General features: G+C 43.0%; 1 protein-coding gene across 4 annotated transcripts in view; it reads left to right on the forward strand.

Annotated features, from left to right (window-relative positions):
* The window catches only part of CHD6 (chromodomain helicase DNA binding protein 6), a 203,486-nt gene that overhangs the window by 137,813 nt on the left and 48,436 nt on the right, over positions 1–17,237 (forward strand). For all 4 annotated transcript variants that reach the window (XM_055346281.1, XM_055346261.1, XM_055346291.1 and 1 more), the window contains 6 exons: positions 7,523–7,687; positions 8,986–9,165; positions 10,156–10,266; positions 12,009–12,211; positions 12,884–13,083; positions 13,787–13,946. In XM_055346281.1, coding sequence (XP_055202256.1) covers positions 7,523–7,687; positions 8,986–9,165; positions 10,156–10,266; positions 12,009–12,211; positions 12,884–13,083; positions 13,787–13,946 — 1,019 coding nt within the window. The remainder of the gene's footprint in view (positions 1–7,522; positions 7,688–8,985; positions 9,166–10,155; positions 10,267–12,008; positions 12,212–12,883; positions 13,084–13,786; positions 13,947–17,237) is intronic.

The following is a 17,237-nucleotide window of genomic DNA, read 5'->3' on the forward strand; positions in this document are numbered from 1 at the left end:
TAAAAAAACAATTGTTACCTGTAGGGGGAGCGAGGGAACAGGATGGAAGTGACAGAGATAGAAGCTACTTTTTTCAAACATGCCTTTTTGTATATTTGACTTTGGAACCGCCCTAAGTATTTTATAACATTATAAAAGAAAACTAATCTTTAAAAACTTTTTATTCTCCGAGGTGCCTGGGTGGCTTAGTCAGCTCAGCATTCTGACTCTTCACTTGATCTTAGCCAAAAGGCCAACAAGCAATAAGCATTCCGACTCTTGATCTCAGCTCAGGTCTTTGATCTCACAGTCGTTGAGTTCAGACCCTGCATTGGGCTCCACACAGGCATGGACCCTACTTAAAAAAAAAAAAAAAAGAAAGAAAAGAAGAAGAAGAATATTAAAAAGCTTTTTATTCTAAAATAATTTTAAACTTTAGGGCAACTCCGGTGGCCCGGTAGTTTAGGGCTGCCTTCAGCCCCGGGGTGTGATCCTGGAGATCCGGGTGTGATCCTCGAGTCCCATGTCAGGTTCCCTGCGTGGAGCCTGCTTCTCCCTCTCTCTCTGTCATGAATAAATAAATAAAATCTTTTAAAAAAAATTTAAACTTTAAAAAAGTTGCAGAATAGTGCAGATTTCTAGGACTCTTCACCCAGTTTTCCTTAATTTTAACATTTCATATAACCGTAGTCTAATTGAAACCAAGACATTAACATTGACACAATAATCTATAGACCATATTCATATTCCTCCAATTTCCTGCAAATGTTCTCTTTCTGATCAGGGATCCAACGCATGTTCTCAGATTTCCTTTACAAGTTCTGATTCCTTGCCTCCTTCAATTTGCAGCAGCACCTGTCTTTCCTTAAAGACTTTTATGACCTTGACACTTTTGAAGGATACTGACCAGCTAATTTCTCAGTTTGTGTCTGCCTGAGGTTTTCTCATGATCAGATTTGAGGTTACGAATTTTTGGCAAGAATATCATAGAAGTGATTTTATGTCTTCCTCACTGCATCGTTTTGGGGGTACATGGTGTTAATACAACTTCTTGTGATGTTAACCTTGATTACTTGGTCGAGGTGGTGTCTGCCAGGTTTCTTCACTGTAAAGGAACTATTTTTATCTTAAACTTAATCACTATCTTGGGAGGAGATATCTTAGGACTCTATAAATACCCTGTTTCTCACCATACTTTGACCTGTTAATTTTAGTATCAATTAGTAGTTCTTGCCTTCAACAATTACTACCATGGAGTTTGGTTCCTCATAACTTTCTATTTCAGTCATTTCTTCCACACTTATTAATTGGAATTCTACTGTAAAGAACAGCTGTCCTTTATCCCCATTTGTTTTTTATGCCAGTATAGACTCGTTTTATTTTTGGGCTATAATCTCTTACTCTCATTATTTATTTTGTTGTTCATACTTGGTCATTAGGAGATCCCTCAGGTTGTCTCCTGTGTCCTTTTGACATGCTCCCATCAGGTTATTTATTTGCTTATTTATATTTTCTTGGTTGAATAAATTTTTTAATTTAATTCAATTAATATATAATGTATTAGTTTTAGAGGTAGAAGTCAATGATTCATCAGTCTTATATGTTACCCAGTGCTCCTTACATCACATGCCCTCCTTAATGTCCATCACTTCCTTACTTTCTGGTACCACAAGATGTTCAGGTTCATGTTGCATTTTTCCTGCCACAGCCATAGAACTGACAGTTCCTCCAAGGATCCCTGGTTCCTTTTATTTTTTTTTAAATTTTTTTTATTTTTTAAAGATTTTATGTATTTATTTCAGAGAGAGAGAGTATGAGCCAGGTGGGGGGAAGCAGGACAGAGGGAGAGGGAGAAGCAAACTCCCCAAAGAGCAGGGAGCCCAAAGTGGGGCCAACCCCAGGACTCTAGGATCATGACTTAAAACTGACTGAGCCACCCATGTGCCCTGCTGGTTCCTTTTATTCAAGAATGCCATTTAGTTAAGTGTCCAACCTGGGCCATGATCTCAGGGTCCTGGGATCAAGCCCTTGACTCAGGGCATGGGTGATTCCCTCTCAGCGGAGTCTGCTTGTCTCCCTTTTCCTTTATCCCTTCCCCTGCTCACTCTCTCTGTCTCTCTATCTCTCTCAAATAAATAAATCTTTTTTAAAAAAAGAATGGCATTTAGCCACCAAGATCTGGCTACTAGGAGTGCCCAATGCTTCTAGAGTATTATTGCTTCTAGACTCTAAGCAGACAGAACTAGGAAACATATGTATGCATGTGTATTGACACAAGCACTCAGACCACACATCTGTACTTTCCCATACTGTCCACCCACAGTGAGTTCCTGATTCCAATCCAACAAAATAGGAATCACTCCGGCCTTCCCCTCTTCCTTCTTTTTAACTCCTTTCTCTGTGAGAAGTTTTATGATAACACAGTATATTTACTCGTATGTTCAATCCTAGTATATACATAAAGTAGTTGCAGAATTCCTGACCTATATTCTGTGAAACAAATTTACCAGCATATAATATTGAACTGTAGTAGTGGGTTGGTTTTTTTTTTGTCATTAGTCTTTCGGTATAGAATCAAAATACCATTTTCCAAAGTTACTTGGTTTGGTTTTCTTCTTTCTTAACTCCCTTCATTGTGATTAAGTTAATGTGGGGTCAGGGGTCATTGGTACTCAATCCCTAAAATGCAGAAGCAAAATAAAACCATTAAATATAGCCATATATCAAGTGGATAGTGTAACCCCAAGAGAGAAATTATTTCAAATGTATTTAATATTTTTGACATTTTCATTTTGATATAATTTTAGTTTGCAATTTCAGTATAGCCTTTATCCAGATTCACCAACTTTTATTTTATTTTATTTTACACACAGAACACAAGCCGGGGGAACGGCAGAGGAAGAGGGAGGCTCCCCACTGAGCAGGGAGCCTGATTTGGGGCTCAATCCCAGGACCCGATGATCATGATGATCATGACCTGAGCCAAAGGCAGATGCTTAACCAACTGTCACTCAGGCTCCCCAAGATTCACCAACTCTTTACATTTTGTCCCATTTACTTTATCATTTTACCTTCTAGCTCCCCTACCTCTCTGAGTATATACAGAGACTTAAACACATGTGTGCACACACCATTTTTTGTCTGAACCATTCAGAATAAGTTGCCCCCAGTACTTCAGTGTGTAGTTACTCAGTGCAGGGACATTCTCTTCTATAACCACAGTTTAGTTCTCAGAATCAGGAAATAAGAAAACGGCCTTCAATCCACAGTCTGTATTCAGATTTATCTTTTATTTCAGTGTCCTTTTATGGGCACTCTACCCCTGGTTTGAGATCCATCCAGTTCAGGAGCACCCATCACCTTACTGACCATATCTCTTTAGTCTCCTAGAGTTAGAAGAGTTCCTCTTTCTTTTTCTTTTATAACCTTATGTTTTTAAGGACTGCGGGCCAGTTCTTATACAGATTGTCCCTCAATTTGTGTTTGTATTTCCTCAGGATTGGATTCAGGCTTAGTAATACCACTGAAGTGATATGTCCTTCTCAGTATATCACATCAGAAGGAACGTAATAGCTGTGTGATAATATGTGCTTGGATATCTTTGTTAAGGGGTATCTGCCAGATGTCTTCACTATAAAGTTGCTGCTTTCCCTTTAAAATTAATAAGCAGTTTTGGAGAGATACTTTGAGACCGTGTAAATAAATATCCTATTCCTCATCAAAGTTTCACCCACTGGTTTTAGTTTCCATTGATTAATTTACCTGAATCAGTCAGCACTGTGATGGTTGGCAAGGGGTGATTTTCTAAGCTTTGTTACTCAAACTCTGTTAGTCACACTCTACTATAAGAAAGAGTGTTCCTTTTTCTCCCATTTATTTATGTCATTATGTACTCATGAGTTCTTTTTTTCATTCAGTGGGTTATATTATACTACTGTATTTATTTTGATATTTGTAGCATCCTGGACATAGCCAGTGGTAAACCTCTGCAAGTTGGAAGTGTTATTTGGGTATGTTTCCATATTTCTTTGTGCTCTTCCTTACATTCTGACACAATAATATGTTTGGTGCTCATCCTGTACTTTTTCTGCCTTCAGGCCTGGGATTAACTATTTCTCTACTATGTCTTGGTTTTATCTTAGTGGAAAATATATTTAGAAACTAAGATCTGAGAGTGAGTTACAGCCTTTGCTACTGCGATGTCATTGCTTCTATATGCCTGTTCAGTGGACATACCTAGAATACATACATGCAGAGAATATAGATGCACATATATGCATTCATATGTGTATATGGACACATGTAGTAAACAAAAATACACATATATCTGTATCTATTTCTATTCCTGTATATATGTGTATGTTTACATACACATAAGCACATAACCTAACCATGAGTTCATACTGGAACCTGCAAATCCATTCTAATACCATACAGTTATTCTAGTTTTTTTCTTTATATATTTGTAACTTACTTCTTCAACAGTGAAATCCCTAACTCCTGTTTTCCTCAGTATATTTACCCATTTCTTCAATTCTGTATTACATAGAAAGTAATTTCAGAATTCCTAAGCTTACCACTGGGAAAGAAAAAGAAACCTACCTGCTGCTGTGTATTTAAAACAGTATGATTTGAGTGTACATACTTAGTGGAATATAACCCTGAGAGGAGGAAAACAAAAATCTTGCACTGTTTTTAGTAATTATGTTTTGGAGAGATAATGATACAGTTTTTCTCAGGCTATTACATAAATTGGGGGATAAATCAAATGAATAATGATATTGGTGTGGTTGAGAATTCAGCTTTTCGACATGTTTAGAAAGAGATACAGATGTGTGGTTGGTAAAGTTAAAATGCTGTACTTTTAAGTTTGAATTACAAATAATAGTATGATCTCATGATGTATTTTGTCTGGTATATGCTTTGTCCTTTATATGTACGTGGTTGAATATACCGTACACACACACACACACACACACACACACACACACACACTTCTAAGTAGGCCTAGAAACAATGACCTACCTAATAGCAACGAGCACCCCTAAAGCATCCATACTCCTACTGAAAGAAACAGGACACCCAGGAAAAAAAATGACTGCATCCAGGTCTGGGCAGGAAATAGACAGTAGGAACGTGGAACATATCATACCAGGATGCAAACATAAAGACAGACATATCTGTATCTCTTTTCTTTCTGTGTACGTATATGTGTACTCAGACCCCCTGTAACCATGAGTTCATACAGATATTTCCAAATCCATTTGAACACCAGAGTTTATTCTCATCTTGTTCCTTTCTGAATTTGACTGGATCATGTCAAAAGAATTCAGGAGCCAACGTGAAATTTCCCAAAGGAAAAAGAACAACAGCAGTGGGATAAAACATAGCACATACATTTAAATGCATAACCTCATTGTGTTCTTTAAAAAGTAAAAAGAAAACTCTTCATTGGTCACTTGGAGGATATTATTTTGGAAACTGGTTAAATAAAGAGAAAGAAAGGGCCCCTGGGTGGCTTAGTCAGTTATGCATCCTGCTCATGATTTCAGCTTAGGTCTTGATCTCATGGCTCATAGGATTGAGCCCCATGCTGGGCTCTGCACTCAGTAGGAGTCTGGTTAGATATTCTCTCCCTCTGCCCCTTTCCCTGCTTGTGTACTCTCTCACTCTGTCTCTAAAATAAATAAATAAACATTTAATTTTTTTTTAAGATTTTATTTTATTAAAAAAAATATTTTATTTATTTATTCATGAGAGACACACAGAGAGAGAGGCAGAGGCATAAGCAGAGGCAGAGGGAGAGAAGCAGGCTCCATGCAAGAAGCCCGATGTGGGACTTGATCCTGGTTCTCCAGGATCACGCCCTGAGCTAAAGGCAGATGCTTAACCACTGAGCCACCCAGGCATCCCATAAATAAACATTTTAAAGATAAAAAAAAAAAAAGAATCAAGCATTTAGCTTGTGTTTTCTACAGGAATTGAACATCAGAGTAACCAAAAAATTGGTGAGGAATTGTAACCTCTAATGAAATAGTGGATCTAGCAAATGATTATCACTCTAAAGAAAGATAACCAGACATCATGTGCCTCCTGATGGAAATTCAAAAACCACCAAGAAACACACTTGCCAAAAATCAGATCTTAACCTGATCAAGTCTCAAGATACAGCTCCCAGTTTAGAGGAAATACAGGGAACAGAGGAACTTGTTCAGTGACATAGCCAGAATGCTGATGGCAGTGTGGATTATGAGAAACTAGAGGACAGAAACCTGGTCTCTCCAACAAAAAAAGTTGCATTGAGTGGCAGTTAGGTGGCTCCATCGGTTGAGCTCTGACTCTTGATTTCAACTCAGGTCGTGATCTCAGGGTCATGAGATCAAGTCCTCCCTTGGGCTCTATACTCAGAGTTTTCTTTTCCTTCTCTCTCCCTACCCTCTCTCTCGTGCGCTTATACACACTCTGTCAAATAAATAAAAATACTTTTTTAAAAGGTTGCATTTGAAAAAGGGGGAAGTCAAAAGCAAGGAGTATCTGTAGATTGAAAGAGAATTGAGACAGATCAACCCGCAACAACATATGGGCCCTATTTACACCATTTATGTATGTATGTATGTATGTATGTCACACAGAGAGAGGGGGAGAGAGAGGGGGGGGGCAGAGACATAGGCAGAGGGAGAAGCAGGCTCCATGCACCGGGAGCCCGACGTGGGATTGATTGATTGATTGTCACACAGAGAGAGAGCGAGAGGCAGGCAGAGACATAGGCAGAGGGAGAAGCAGGCTCCATGCACCGGGAGCCCGACGTGGGATTCGATCCCCGGTCTCCAGGATCGTGCCCTGGGCCAAAGGCAGGCGCTAAACCGCTGCACCACCCAGGGATCCCCCTATTTACATCCTAATCCAAAGAAGCAAACTTAATATGCCTATGAGATAAGTAGGGAAATTGGGACACTGACAAGATGGTTTATACTAAATGTTCATATTTTGAAGTGTGTCAGTGGCAACGACAAGAGTCCTTGTCTTTTGAATTATATATTGAAATACATGAAGATGAAACTATAGGATGCCTAGGATTTGCCTCATAAGTCTTAGAGGATGGGGGCATAGTAGAGATGAGAAAGGATTGTGCATAAGAGGTCATTCTCTTTTTCTCTACTTTTGTCTATGTGTGAAAATTTCTTTCTAGTAAAATGAAAAAGTGAAAAACTGGTGTTGCCCGCTCTGAAGGATTTGCCCAGAGAGCAGGACAGCATCCGAGGATTGAGTGGCAACACTCAGACCATAAGCTGGGGAGGGTAGGAAGCCGTGTCCTTCTTATCACTTTATCCCAGCATATGGTAGTCACTCAATAAATAATGGTATGAAGACGTGAGTGAGTTTGAAGGGGCAGATCTGGGTGAATTTTGTTCGAAAAGTGATCCCATGACTTATTAACTGTGAGAGCTGGCCACTTACACCACATGGTATTTGAACACTTCCCTGTTTCTTGAGCTGCTGCCATTGTATCTGGTGACATGATGTATATGACCTTCCTTTCTAGGCTCAGGCCCGATGTCATCGGATAGGCCAGAGTAAGGCCGTGAAGGTATATCGTCTTATTACTCGGAACTCCTATGAGCGAGAAATGTTTGACAAAGCCAGCCTAAAGCTGGGTCTGGACAAGGCTGTTCTTCAGGACATAAACCGAAAGGGCAGCACCAATGGAGTGAGTATGTCAGTGCCTGCCCAGGGTCCTCAAGGAGCACTCATCACACAGCCTGGGCCCCTCTAGAGTCTTCCTTCCTACAGCTGCTTTAAGATTCACTTTCACTAAATTGAGTCAGATTGCATGTCTTTTTTTCTGAGTCCTTCCCCACAGCAGAGGATAATTCAGGGTCAGGAGTCTGCATTTTACAGATGCATAAAGGGAATCTAGGCACAGTTATGGGTTAGAATTGCCCAGTGTGCAGTAATGTTTCAGTAAGCTGAGTTTTTAACCATGCTTATTAGAAGTCAGTAGATCTTAACACTTAACACTCTAAACATCTATTGTCACCATGACTTATCTCATACTCCATACTTTGAGCTTCCCGAGGTATAATGAAACCTATTTTATCTGTATCACTCATGGCCCCTAACAGTACTTGGCATATTAAAGATGTTCAGTGCATGATGGTCAGTTAAAAAAATGAATAAATTAACAGCTTGCAGTATGGCAGTTAATAAAAAATCTTTCCCCCTCCACAGGGATGAAAATTTGCAGCTAAGATTCCTAAACCATATTAAATTATAGGCCAACAAATCAGAGTATCTCCTTAATCTCTGGACTCAGGGCATCAAAGGTTGGGAATTAAAACCTTCTAAATGAGTTGTCTTCAGTCCAGATGTTCTATATCCTCTTAGCTATGCATATGTTGCTAAGTATAATACTTCAAGTTACCAGTGCTGGGAGTCCTGGAATTCCCTTTTGTGATGGATAGAAAGAGAACCAGATTCTTAATTAGAACCAGGAAAGAGCGTTTTGAACTCCTATTTCCTGTTTTCAACAAGCAGTTGAGAAGATCTCACTTGGCACAGGATCCTTTCTTTAGTTGAGAAATGACATCATTTCCAATACTCATGTATTTATTTAATAATGAATAAATCATCATTCTTTAGCTCATTTAGTACATCTGGAGGTTTTTAAAGATACAGACTCAAACTAAAACATTAAATGGTGCATAGTTTCAGTGGTTTGTGACATTCAATAGTAACCAACGTCCTGAGGAATGTTGGGGCCATCGGGTCTTTTGCTGGCTTTTATTCCAGAGCTCCGTATAGAGGATTACCTGCCGGCCCTCTCCATAGTTTTTTTGAGCATCTTTATCTGGCCTTTAATTTTCTAAAACTTGTGGCCCATATCTTTATTCTTCTGACATGTGCAGTTAGTGGAGGAAGCATACACTGAATCATGAGGGCAGGTTTGAGGCTCTTTTTCTCCTGTGCATTTTCCACTTTGTGAGTAGCCTTTGGTGACCTGTCCAGGTACAACAACTCTCAAAGATGGAGGTAGAAGACTTGCTCCGGAAAGGTGCTTATGGAGCCTTAATGGATGAGGAAGATGAAGGCTCCAAGTTCTGTGAAGAAGACATAGACCAGATTCTCCAGAGAAGAACTCACACCATCACCATCCAGTCCGAAGGGAAAGGGTCTACTTTTGCCAAGGTATGGCACTTTTTCTCCAGAGCCTGTGTTGGAATGGGAGCAGAAAGAAAGCTATTCTTTGATCTTCATTGGCCAGGCTTTGTTTTCTCTGAATGCACACTGTTGAGATTGTACATTTTTTTGCGTGTTAGACTAAAAATGCAGGTTCTTAGGGGGATTCTGAGTAATGAACCAGAAGCTGTATAGAAAAGAAACACCACTCCTGTCATTTGATAGCTGATCTTCAGCAGACAAGACAGACACTTTAGTTTATTACTTTGCGCTATTCACTGTTCACAAAGACTGCTCTGACACTTTTGAATGGTCATCTGGATTTCCTTGTAGAGCACTACTCTCCAGATCCTGAAATTCCAATGAGCATTCCATTCCTCAAACTGAAGCAAGTGTTTTTGCTCATATCACGAGAAAAGACATGTTAGTCTAGATTCCCAGCTGCTAGTCTAGATGCCTCTTTCCTCTACCCTTCAGCTTACTGGATTTCAAATTCCAGCTCACTCTCCAGTGTTTCTGACCACAGGCTCTGGATGCACTGTGTCCTGTTTGATTGACTCACATAGGACTTCTTCAGTAGGACATCCTGTGCTTTGTGGGTGCTACCCAACTTAGTGCCTTTCCTATAGTATACATGTGTGAAGATGGCGAACTGAAAGAAAAAATCCCATCTAGGAAAATTGGAAGAAGCAACCCTTTTGTAGGGAACTAGACATCAAGTGACACATTGCCACTGGAAAGCAGAAGCTTTCCTTCTGCTTCCAGTTTTCAGTTCCAAAAAATGATCTATACGTTGAAATTGTAATTTCCTTACCCAAGCTTTAGAAAAGAACAGTCTTGAGATTTTCACATTCACTTGGGAGGCTCTGTTAGGGGTTTCAGTTTCAAATGCAGTTGGAGGACATACTTGAAATTCTGATATATTTGAAATAAGTCAGGTGGTATTATCAGTTTGTACTGTGTTCAAGTGTACTTTATTGACTTTCATCATCTCCACAGGCTAGCTTTGTGGCTTCAGGAAACAGGACAGATATTTCCTTAGATGACCCAAACTTTTGGCAGAAATGGGCTAAAATAGCTGAATTGGACACTGAAGCAAAGAATGAAAAGGTATAGTACTGAGAATGTTGTGTTCCATGGCAATTTCTCTGTGTCTCATAGGATCATAAATTACTGCACAGCTCAAGTCATTATTCACTCCAGAGCCTTAGTCCTAAAATGAGCTGCTATATGTAACATACTTAAAGTATGCCTGACACATAGAGCTCAATAAATGTTCATGGTTACAATTTCAAAATGACCTAATGGGACAAGCAGTCTGCTAGACACCTGGGAAATTTGACAAAGGCATTTAGAAATGGAACTGGCCACACACAGGTCAAGTTCAGCCCTCTGACCCAAGCCACCGTCCCATCCTTGCCATGTGACTATTTTGCGTCTGCTTCAACACTTCTATGAAAGAGACTTTGCCTGTGACAGATACTCCAGAGGAACAAAGAAGGGTTTGTTGGCCTCCCCTCCATTCTTTAAGTATCTCGAGTTTTCCTACTTCTGAACATGAGAAAGAGAAAAGCCCTGGAAGGCATCCAGAGTCTGACATCAGTTCACCTATGACTATGCCTCTGATCAAGGCAGTTGCCCCGCTGAGATAAGTGAGCAGGACATGTGACAAAAGGAGGTGGCGTTTTCCCCTCAAAAGGGTTGGCAATAACTGTGAATACACCTGCCTAGCCTACAAGGAGACACCCCTTCAGTGTTCATCTTGTCTCCCCTTTCCTCCATCTCTGGCCCTGTCACTTCACTCCAGGATGCACACACTTCACTTTCTACTTGTCCTCTCTGGTGGCTGTCGAACTTCCTTGGACCCACAAGCCCAGGAGACAGTCCCTGCTTGTATCTAGCTGATTCAGTAACCAGCACCCAACCTTAACTCTTCTGTGGGATCACCAGAACACTCAGTCCAACCTCTTTTCTTAAGTATGTAGTCTGAAGTCCCTTGAGTAACCTGTTAAGTAACTCCTGTTTTACAAGGTCACAGTCAAGAAGTTACTCTGTGTGTGGGATAGTGGGCAAGGGTGGAGAGAAAAAGCTCTTGTTCTAGAGATATTTATAAACAGCAGGAGCGTGCAAGGTGGGGAGCAAGGTAGCAGGGTTACACCACAGCGTATCTGGGCTATACAGACAAGTATTTAGGAGCTTAACTGAGCTTTGGGAAGAAATATGGGGGAAAGAAGGAAGGATAAAGAACAGGAGGTAGTGGGGATTGGGAAAGAGGCAATGGTTTTGGCACAGCTGCTGCCAGAATGAGCTGAGGATCCTGGGCTGGGGATTTTGTCTTCAATGAAAGACAAAAGGTTAGGAGTTAGTGCCCATGGAAAGCAGAGAGTGAAATAGCAAGAAATGTGTGTGTCTTCAGAAAGACTGAACAGATGGATGTGTCCAACTCCTTCTGCCTCTAGAGCGCAGGCTGCCTCTGCATGCCGGGCAGAACAGCTGGAGAGTATCACTCCAGCCTTTCTTGGCAAGAGTGGACCACTACTCTGGGCACTGGGAGGTCTTACTTGCCATACCTGCTCTGCTAGCAGGACTGCAGAAAGAGCAGATGGTGGTGGACAGAAGTGGGGGCTTTGGGGAACATGCCATTTCTAATGAGTCTCCAAGAATCCCCTCTGCTTGTCGTAGACATGGCAGGTGTACCGGGAAGAGCCTTTCCTGCTGGAGGATGAGGCCACATGTGGCTCTCTGCTGGATGTGTCCTCAGGACCCAGGACCAGCCACAAGATGGGCATGTGTATTGTGATGGGGGTAGAGCAAAGGGGGACTCTCTCTTCACCCGATGTCTCTGTTTCTAGGAGAGCTTAGTGATTGACCGGCCTCGAGTGAGGAAGCAGACCAAACACTACAATTCCTTTGAGGAGGATGAGCTCATGGAGTTCTCAGAGCTAGATAGTGACTCGGATGAAAGGCCCACGAGGTCTAGACGCCTCAATGACAAAACCAGGCGCTACCTCCGAGCTGAGTGCTTCCGGGTGGAGAAGAACCTGCTCATCTTTGGGTGGGTATTGACTTTGCCTGTGTTTTGTTTTCCAGTCCCTAAGATTCATCCAGTTTGTCTCTCCAGTCACCTCTAAGAATTCCAGGCTGATGGAGGATCTGTTAGAGTAGGAGAGAACGGTGCTTTTTGCCCATGGCCCCCCTCAGTCATTGTACGCTCTGCTGCCATATTGTAGACGTGCCACGATTTTCTTATGTGCTTGTCACAGCAAATCTCTGTTACTAATTTGCTGCCTGGTACTGATTTCCTGCTTTCCCCCTTCCAAGGACATATAAGGAGTCCGCACAACAGATGTTAGAGTGAGGGCATGATTCGTGCAGGGCTCTGGTTCTGGTAGAAGTAGAAGGTTTAGCTTCTGGGAGCTCACCATTGCTTTTGATTATTGCAGCTGGACTCTCTTAATTCCAAATCTATTCCCTGCTCCAAATAGTTTCATCCCTCCCTTGTTAACATTTGAGTGACTATATGAAGCTCTCGATGTCCAGGTCACCTTAGTGACATGTGGTGTGCTACTGCATGTGGTCCTTGAAGGCCTTTCAGGGCACAGCCCTTGAGGTGATTAGTAGACCCAACAGATGACGAGAAGCACTGTTGGCTCCTGTTTGTCCCACAGTGTTGAGGGCATGCATGGCCCTTCCTCCCTCCAACGCCCTTCTGTATTTCTACTCTCAGCTGGGGCCGGTGGAAGGACATCCTGACTCATGGGCGATTCAAGTGGCATCTGAATGAGAAGGACATGGAGATGATTTGCCGGGCCCTGCTGGTATACTGTGTCAAGCATTACAAGGGGGACGAGAAGATCAAGAGTTTCATTTGGGAATTGATCACACCTACCAAAGATGGGCAGGCCCAGACCCTCCAGAACCACTCAGGTGAGCGGTGACAGGGCCATGCCTGAGAAGTGGGAGCACCCGTGTGCTCCCATCCCTCTCCCTTGTTGCCCCAGGTTGCTGTGCTTTGGGAGATTCCTCTTTCTCAGGTATATCTGAAAATGACAGCTGCGGGAGAGGAAGGGGATTCCTTCAGTTCTCCCTCAGACTCATCCAGTATTACTTAAAATGTTTTGTGGGAGTACCATCGGGCCCTCCTGAGGTTTCCCATGTGCGAGGCCTGTTTGCTGACCTGAGCATCACAGGGCTTCCTCCTCTGAGCTGGAGTCACACCATGTGCTCTGTGGTGTTTCTCGTACATTTCACCATTCTGTCCCAGTCCTGTCTGTGCCTTTTCTTTTGCTGTGCTTCTCCTTCTCTGTGCTTGGCCATCACTCACCTTCACATTTCAGATCTAGTGTGCCTTTTTTCCTGGCCAGATTGAAAGTTCCCTGGGGGGCACAGGTGATATTCTTGATCCACATGGGTAAATTCTCACTGCCTGACTGAGCAGTCCTGGAGTTTACTGAGCTGGGGGCCAGGCATATCTCCCCACTACAAGCACTGCTTGGTGGACCGAGGAGTGGGGTCTGTCATCCAGGGCTACCACACACAGCCCAGCTGCCTCTCTGCAACCCCAGCCCAGCTCTGTTCTGCCCCCTGTGTTTAAGGTGCCCAGGCTCATCTACCTGCCTTTCTGTTTCAGGGTTGTCAGCTCCAGTCCCCAGAGGGAGGAAGGGAAAGAAGACCAAGAACCAGCTGCTGCTCCCAGAGTTAAAGAATGCAGACTGGCTGTCCACCTGCAACCCTGAGGTGGTCTTACATGATGACGGCTATAAGAAACACCTCAAACAGCACTGCAACAAGTGAGTGTGTCCCTCCCCAACCCTGGTGGCAGCTCCACATGGACTGTCTGGACTCCTGGGATCCCCACAGGGCTATGGGAGACCACACAATGCTCCTGTACCACCACGCAAAGTCTGGAAAAGCAGAATGTGTGGTCTAAGCTGGGTCAGGATCCCTTCACATAAAGCTTGTCTTACTCCTTTAGCAACATCTCCTCTCCCCCAGAACCTGGATTCTCTACTAATACAGCCTGTACCCCTGAGGGTTTTTCTGACCCAACTCTCTAAATCCAGTTAGAACACTGGTGATTTCATTATTCTCTCTCCTTCTGCCCCTGAGATCACACTAGGGAGAGCAGGAGACAGACCTTATTGGCCACTGCTGTTGGCCTCCCCCCTCTCCCATGCCAAGTTGCTGCTGCTGCTTCTCATTGGCTATTGCTGCTCAGGGCCTCCAATTGTTTGACACACATGCATTTGAGATGTATCCATTATATCTCTAGGCCCTGGGCTAACCCCAGGCACGGGGAGGAGTGCAAAGGAAACAGTGACAAAAGATGAAACTGCTCTTGTGCAGTTTAGTTTGGGGAGGTGGGGCATCCAACCACCAAGCAGCGACGAGCTGCACCTGGATACTTGCATCACCTGGTATGGGGGATCCTTTAGAACTTAGAGGGCCCTCGGAGACCCCCTAATCCAGCTTCGCAGGCCTTGTGAGGGTGATCTCCCCAACGCTCCCACCCAGCAGTGAGCAGGCCTGTGCTGCCACACCTCTGGTTATAACCATAGAATTTAAGCGATAAATAAGAGCTTATTAACTTCTAAATTAGTATGTTTTGATAAGTTTTTCTTTCTTCCCTGTGTCATCAACCTAATGGTCCTGTGGTTGCGGTTGGGTTATGTTCTTTGTCTTTTATGAATGAAGCCTGATCCTTTCCCTTCGTCTCTAAACCTTTGGACGGAGGCCTCATGCCCACACTATAATAAAAACTGCACAGAGGTATAGCCTCTTTGGGACAGTAGTTCTCAAGTTGAGAATATAAGGGCACATGGTTGATGGTAGACCTGCCTGTGGCAGGACTCGGTAGCATGCTCCATGTGACTGACTCTGAGTCACCATGGAGGGGACACACAGAGGGGGCAGCCTTGGTAAGAGGACTTGTAGGAGACCTTGCACGGCAAGCTAACTGAGGACTCTCTTGTACATTAAGCATCCATCTTTCTTGAACAAGTGACATGCAGTAAAAAATGATGTTTGAGGAGAAAAACAATCTGGCAACAGCAAGATGGAGTGGGCCAACCTAAGGCTGAATGACCATCTCGGAGAGTTCTGTCATAATTTAAGTATTGATCATGAGGACCTAGCGGAGAGTGCTAACCATAGAATTGGAGAGAAAGGTCAGCTGTGAAAGATGTGACAAAGGAATAATGAATACATAACATGTGATAAGGAATACATAAGCTGCTAACTCCAGGATTGCGAGCTTCACTGGCTGGGAAGCTAACAGTGCTTGGTCCAGGACAGAGTCAGAATCCTTACATCTACTGAACGAGGAAGAGCAAAACGAAGGACTCGAGTTTTGCCCTGCTAACTTAGAGCAGTAGCATTTGGCTGTTCATTCACAACTGCATACATGGGTGTGGAGTCCTGAAAATAGGCTGAGCTGGAGAGGTTGGTATAGAAGTTCCCCTGACACCTGCACAGATGATCACAGATAATGACCAGAACCGTTTTTTGACCTTTGAGGAATATCTTAACATTTCTGACCACCACCTCCAAGACTTTCCTGAGAGCATGCCTGACCCTGGGAATTGAAGAATGCAGTAGGTGTACCTGGCTGGCTCTGTTGGCGGAACGTGCAACCTTGATCTCAGGGTTGTGAGTTTGAGCCCCACGTTGGGTGTAAATTGCTTAAAAAACAGAATACAGTAAAGTGTTTCTCTGAGTTCAGAGAAGCTATTGTTTATTATCCTTATCTAATAGAAACTACTGTCCTCTTGGGCAGCCCCAATGGCCCAGAGGTTTAGCGCCTCCTTCGGCCCGGGGTATGATCCTAGAGATCCGGGATCAAGTCCCACATCGAGCTCCCTGCATGGAGCCTGCTTCTCCCTCTGCCTGTGTCTCTGCCTCTCTCTCTGTTTCTGTCATGAATAAATAAATAAAATCTTAGAAAGAAAGAAAGAAAGAAAAGAAAAGAAAGAAAGAAAAAGAAGAAAGAAAGAAAGAAAGAAAGAAAGAAAGAAAGAAAGAAAGAAAGAAAGAAAAAGAAAAGAAAGAAACAAACTACTGTCCTCTTTAGTTCTGGCTCAGCAAGAGCCAGAGACTCTAAGCCAGCAGAGACTCTGCAGCTCTTCCCACTCAGTATGGAAGTTCTGTGGGCAGTACCCTGACAGGGAATCTTGAGCCTTCCTACTGATGGGAGCTTACCATTTCTCAGCAAGGCTCATTTAATTACCAGATGATTCTAATTAATTGTCCTTCTGTATATTGAATCTAAAATCTGCTTCCTTGAAACCTCCACCCATTGATCTTGGGTCCTGGTTTTGCCCTGAGGCACACTGAAGAACAGGCAGACTTTTTTCAGCAAAACTGGACTGTGAGCTTTTAGAATTGTAGGCACTGTGAGCAATTGTACTGCCATTCCAATATCAGGTATGGGTTAAGACAGGCTGTGAGATTGGGACTGCCTGGATTTAAATCCTGGCCCTCTTACTATGAGCAGGTGCATTACTTGACCTCTTTATGCCTTTCTTTCATATAGAAAATAAAGATGATATTAGTTCCATCTCTTAACACTGCTATTTGGATTAAGGGAGCTAACACATGCTGCCAGTAGTAAGCACTCAAAGTGTTGTTTGGTAGTGGTAGTAGTATTATTTAGGGACAGGAAATTGTCGTCAAAAGAACTTTAAAAAATTAAAAAACAACTGCCTCAGAATCAAGCAATGAGTCAGGAGAGTGGTCATCCATTTGGGAGTGGGAGTAGTGACCCAAGGAGCCTTCTGCTGACATGTTCTGCTTCCTTATCTGAGTCCTGGATTCACAGATGTCCTCAGTGTGTGGAAATTCATCAGGCTGTATGTATATCTAAAGTATACTTTCTGGGGATCCCTGGGTGGCTCAGCGGTTTAGCACCTGCCTTCGGCCCAGGGCATGATCCTGGAGATCAAGTCCCGCGTGGGGCTCCCTGCATGGAGCCTCCTTCTCCCTCTGCCTGTGTCTCTGCCTCTCTCTCTCTCTCTCTCTCTCTCTCTCTCTCTCTCTCTCTCTCTCTGTCACTCTCTGTCTCCCGTGAATAAATAAGTAAAATC

Source organism: Nyctereutes procyonoides, unplaced genomic scaffold, assembly GCF_905146905.1.
Source record: "Nyctereutes procyonoides isolate TBG_1078 unplaced genomic scaffold, NYPRO_anot_genome, whole genome shotgun sequence".
NCBI lineage: Eukaryota > Metazoa > Chordata > Mammalia > Carnivora > Canidae > Nyctereutes > Nyctereutes procyonoides.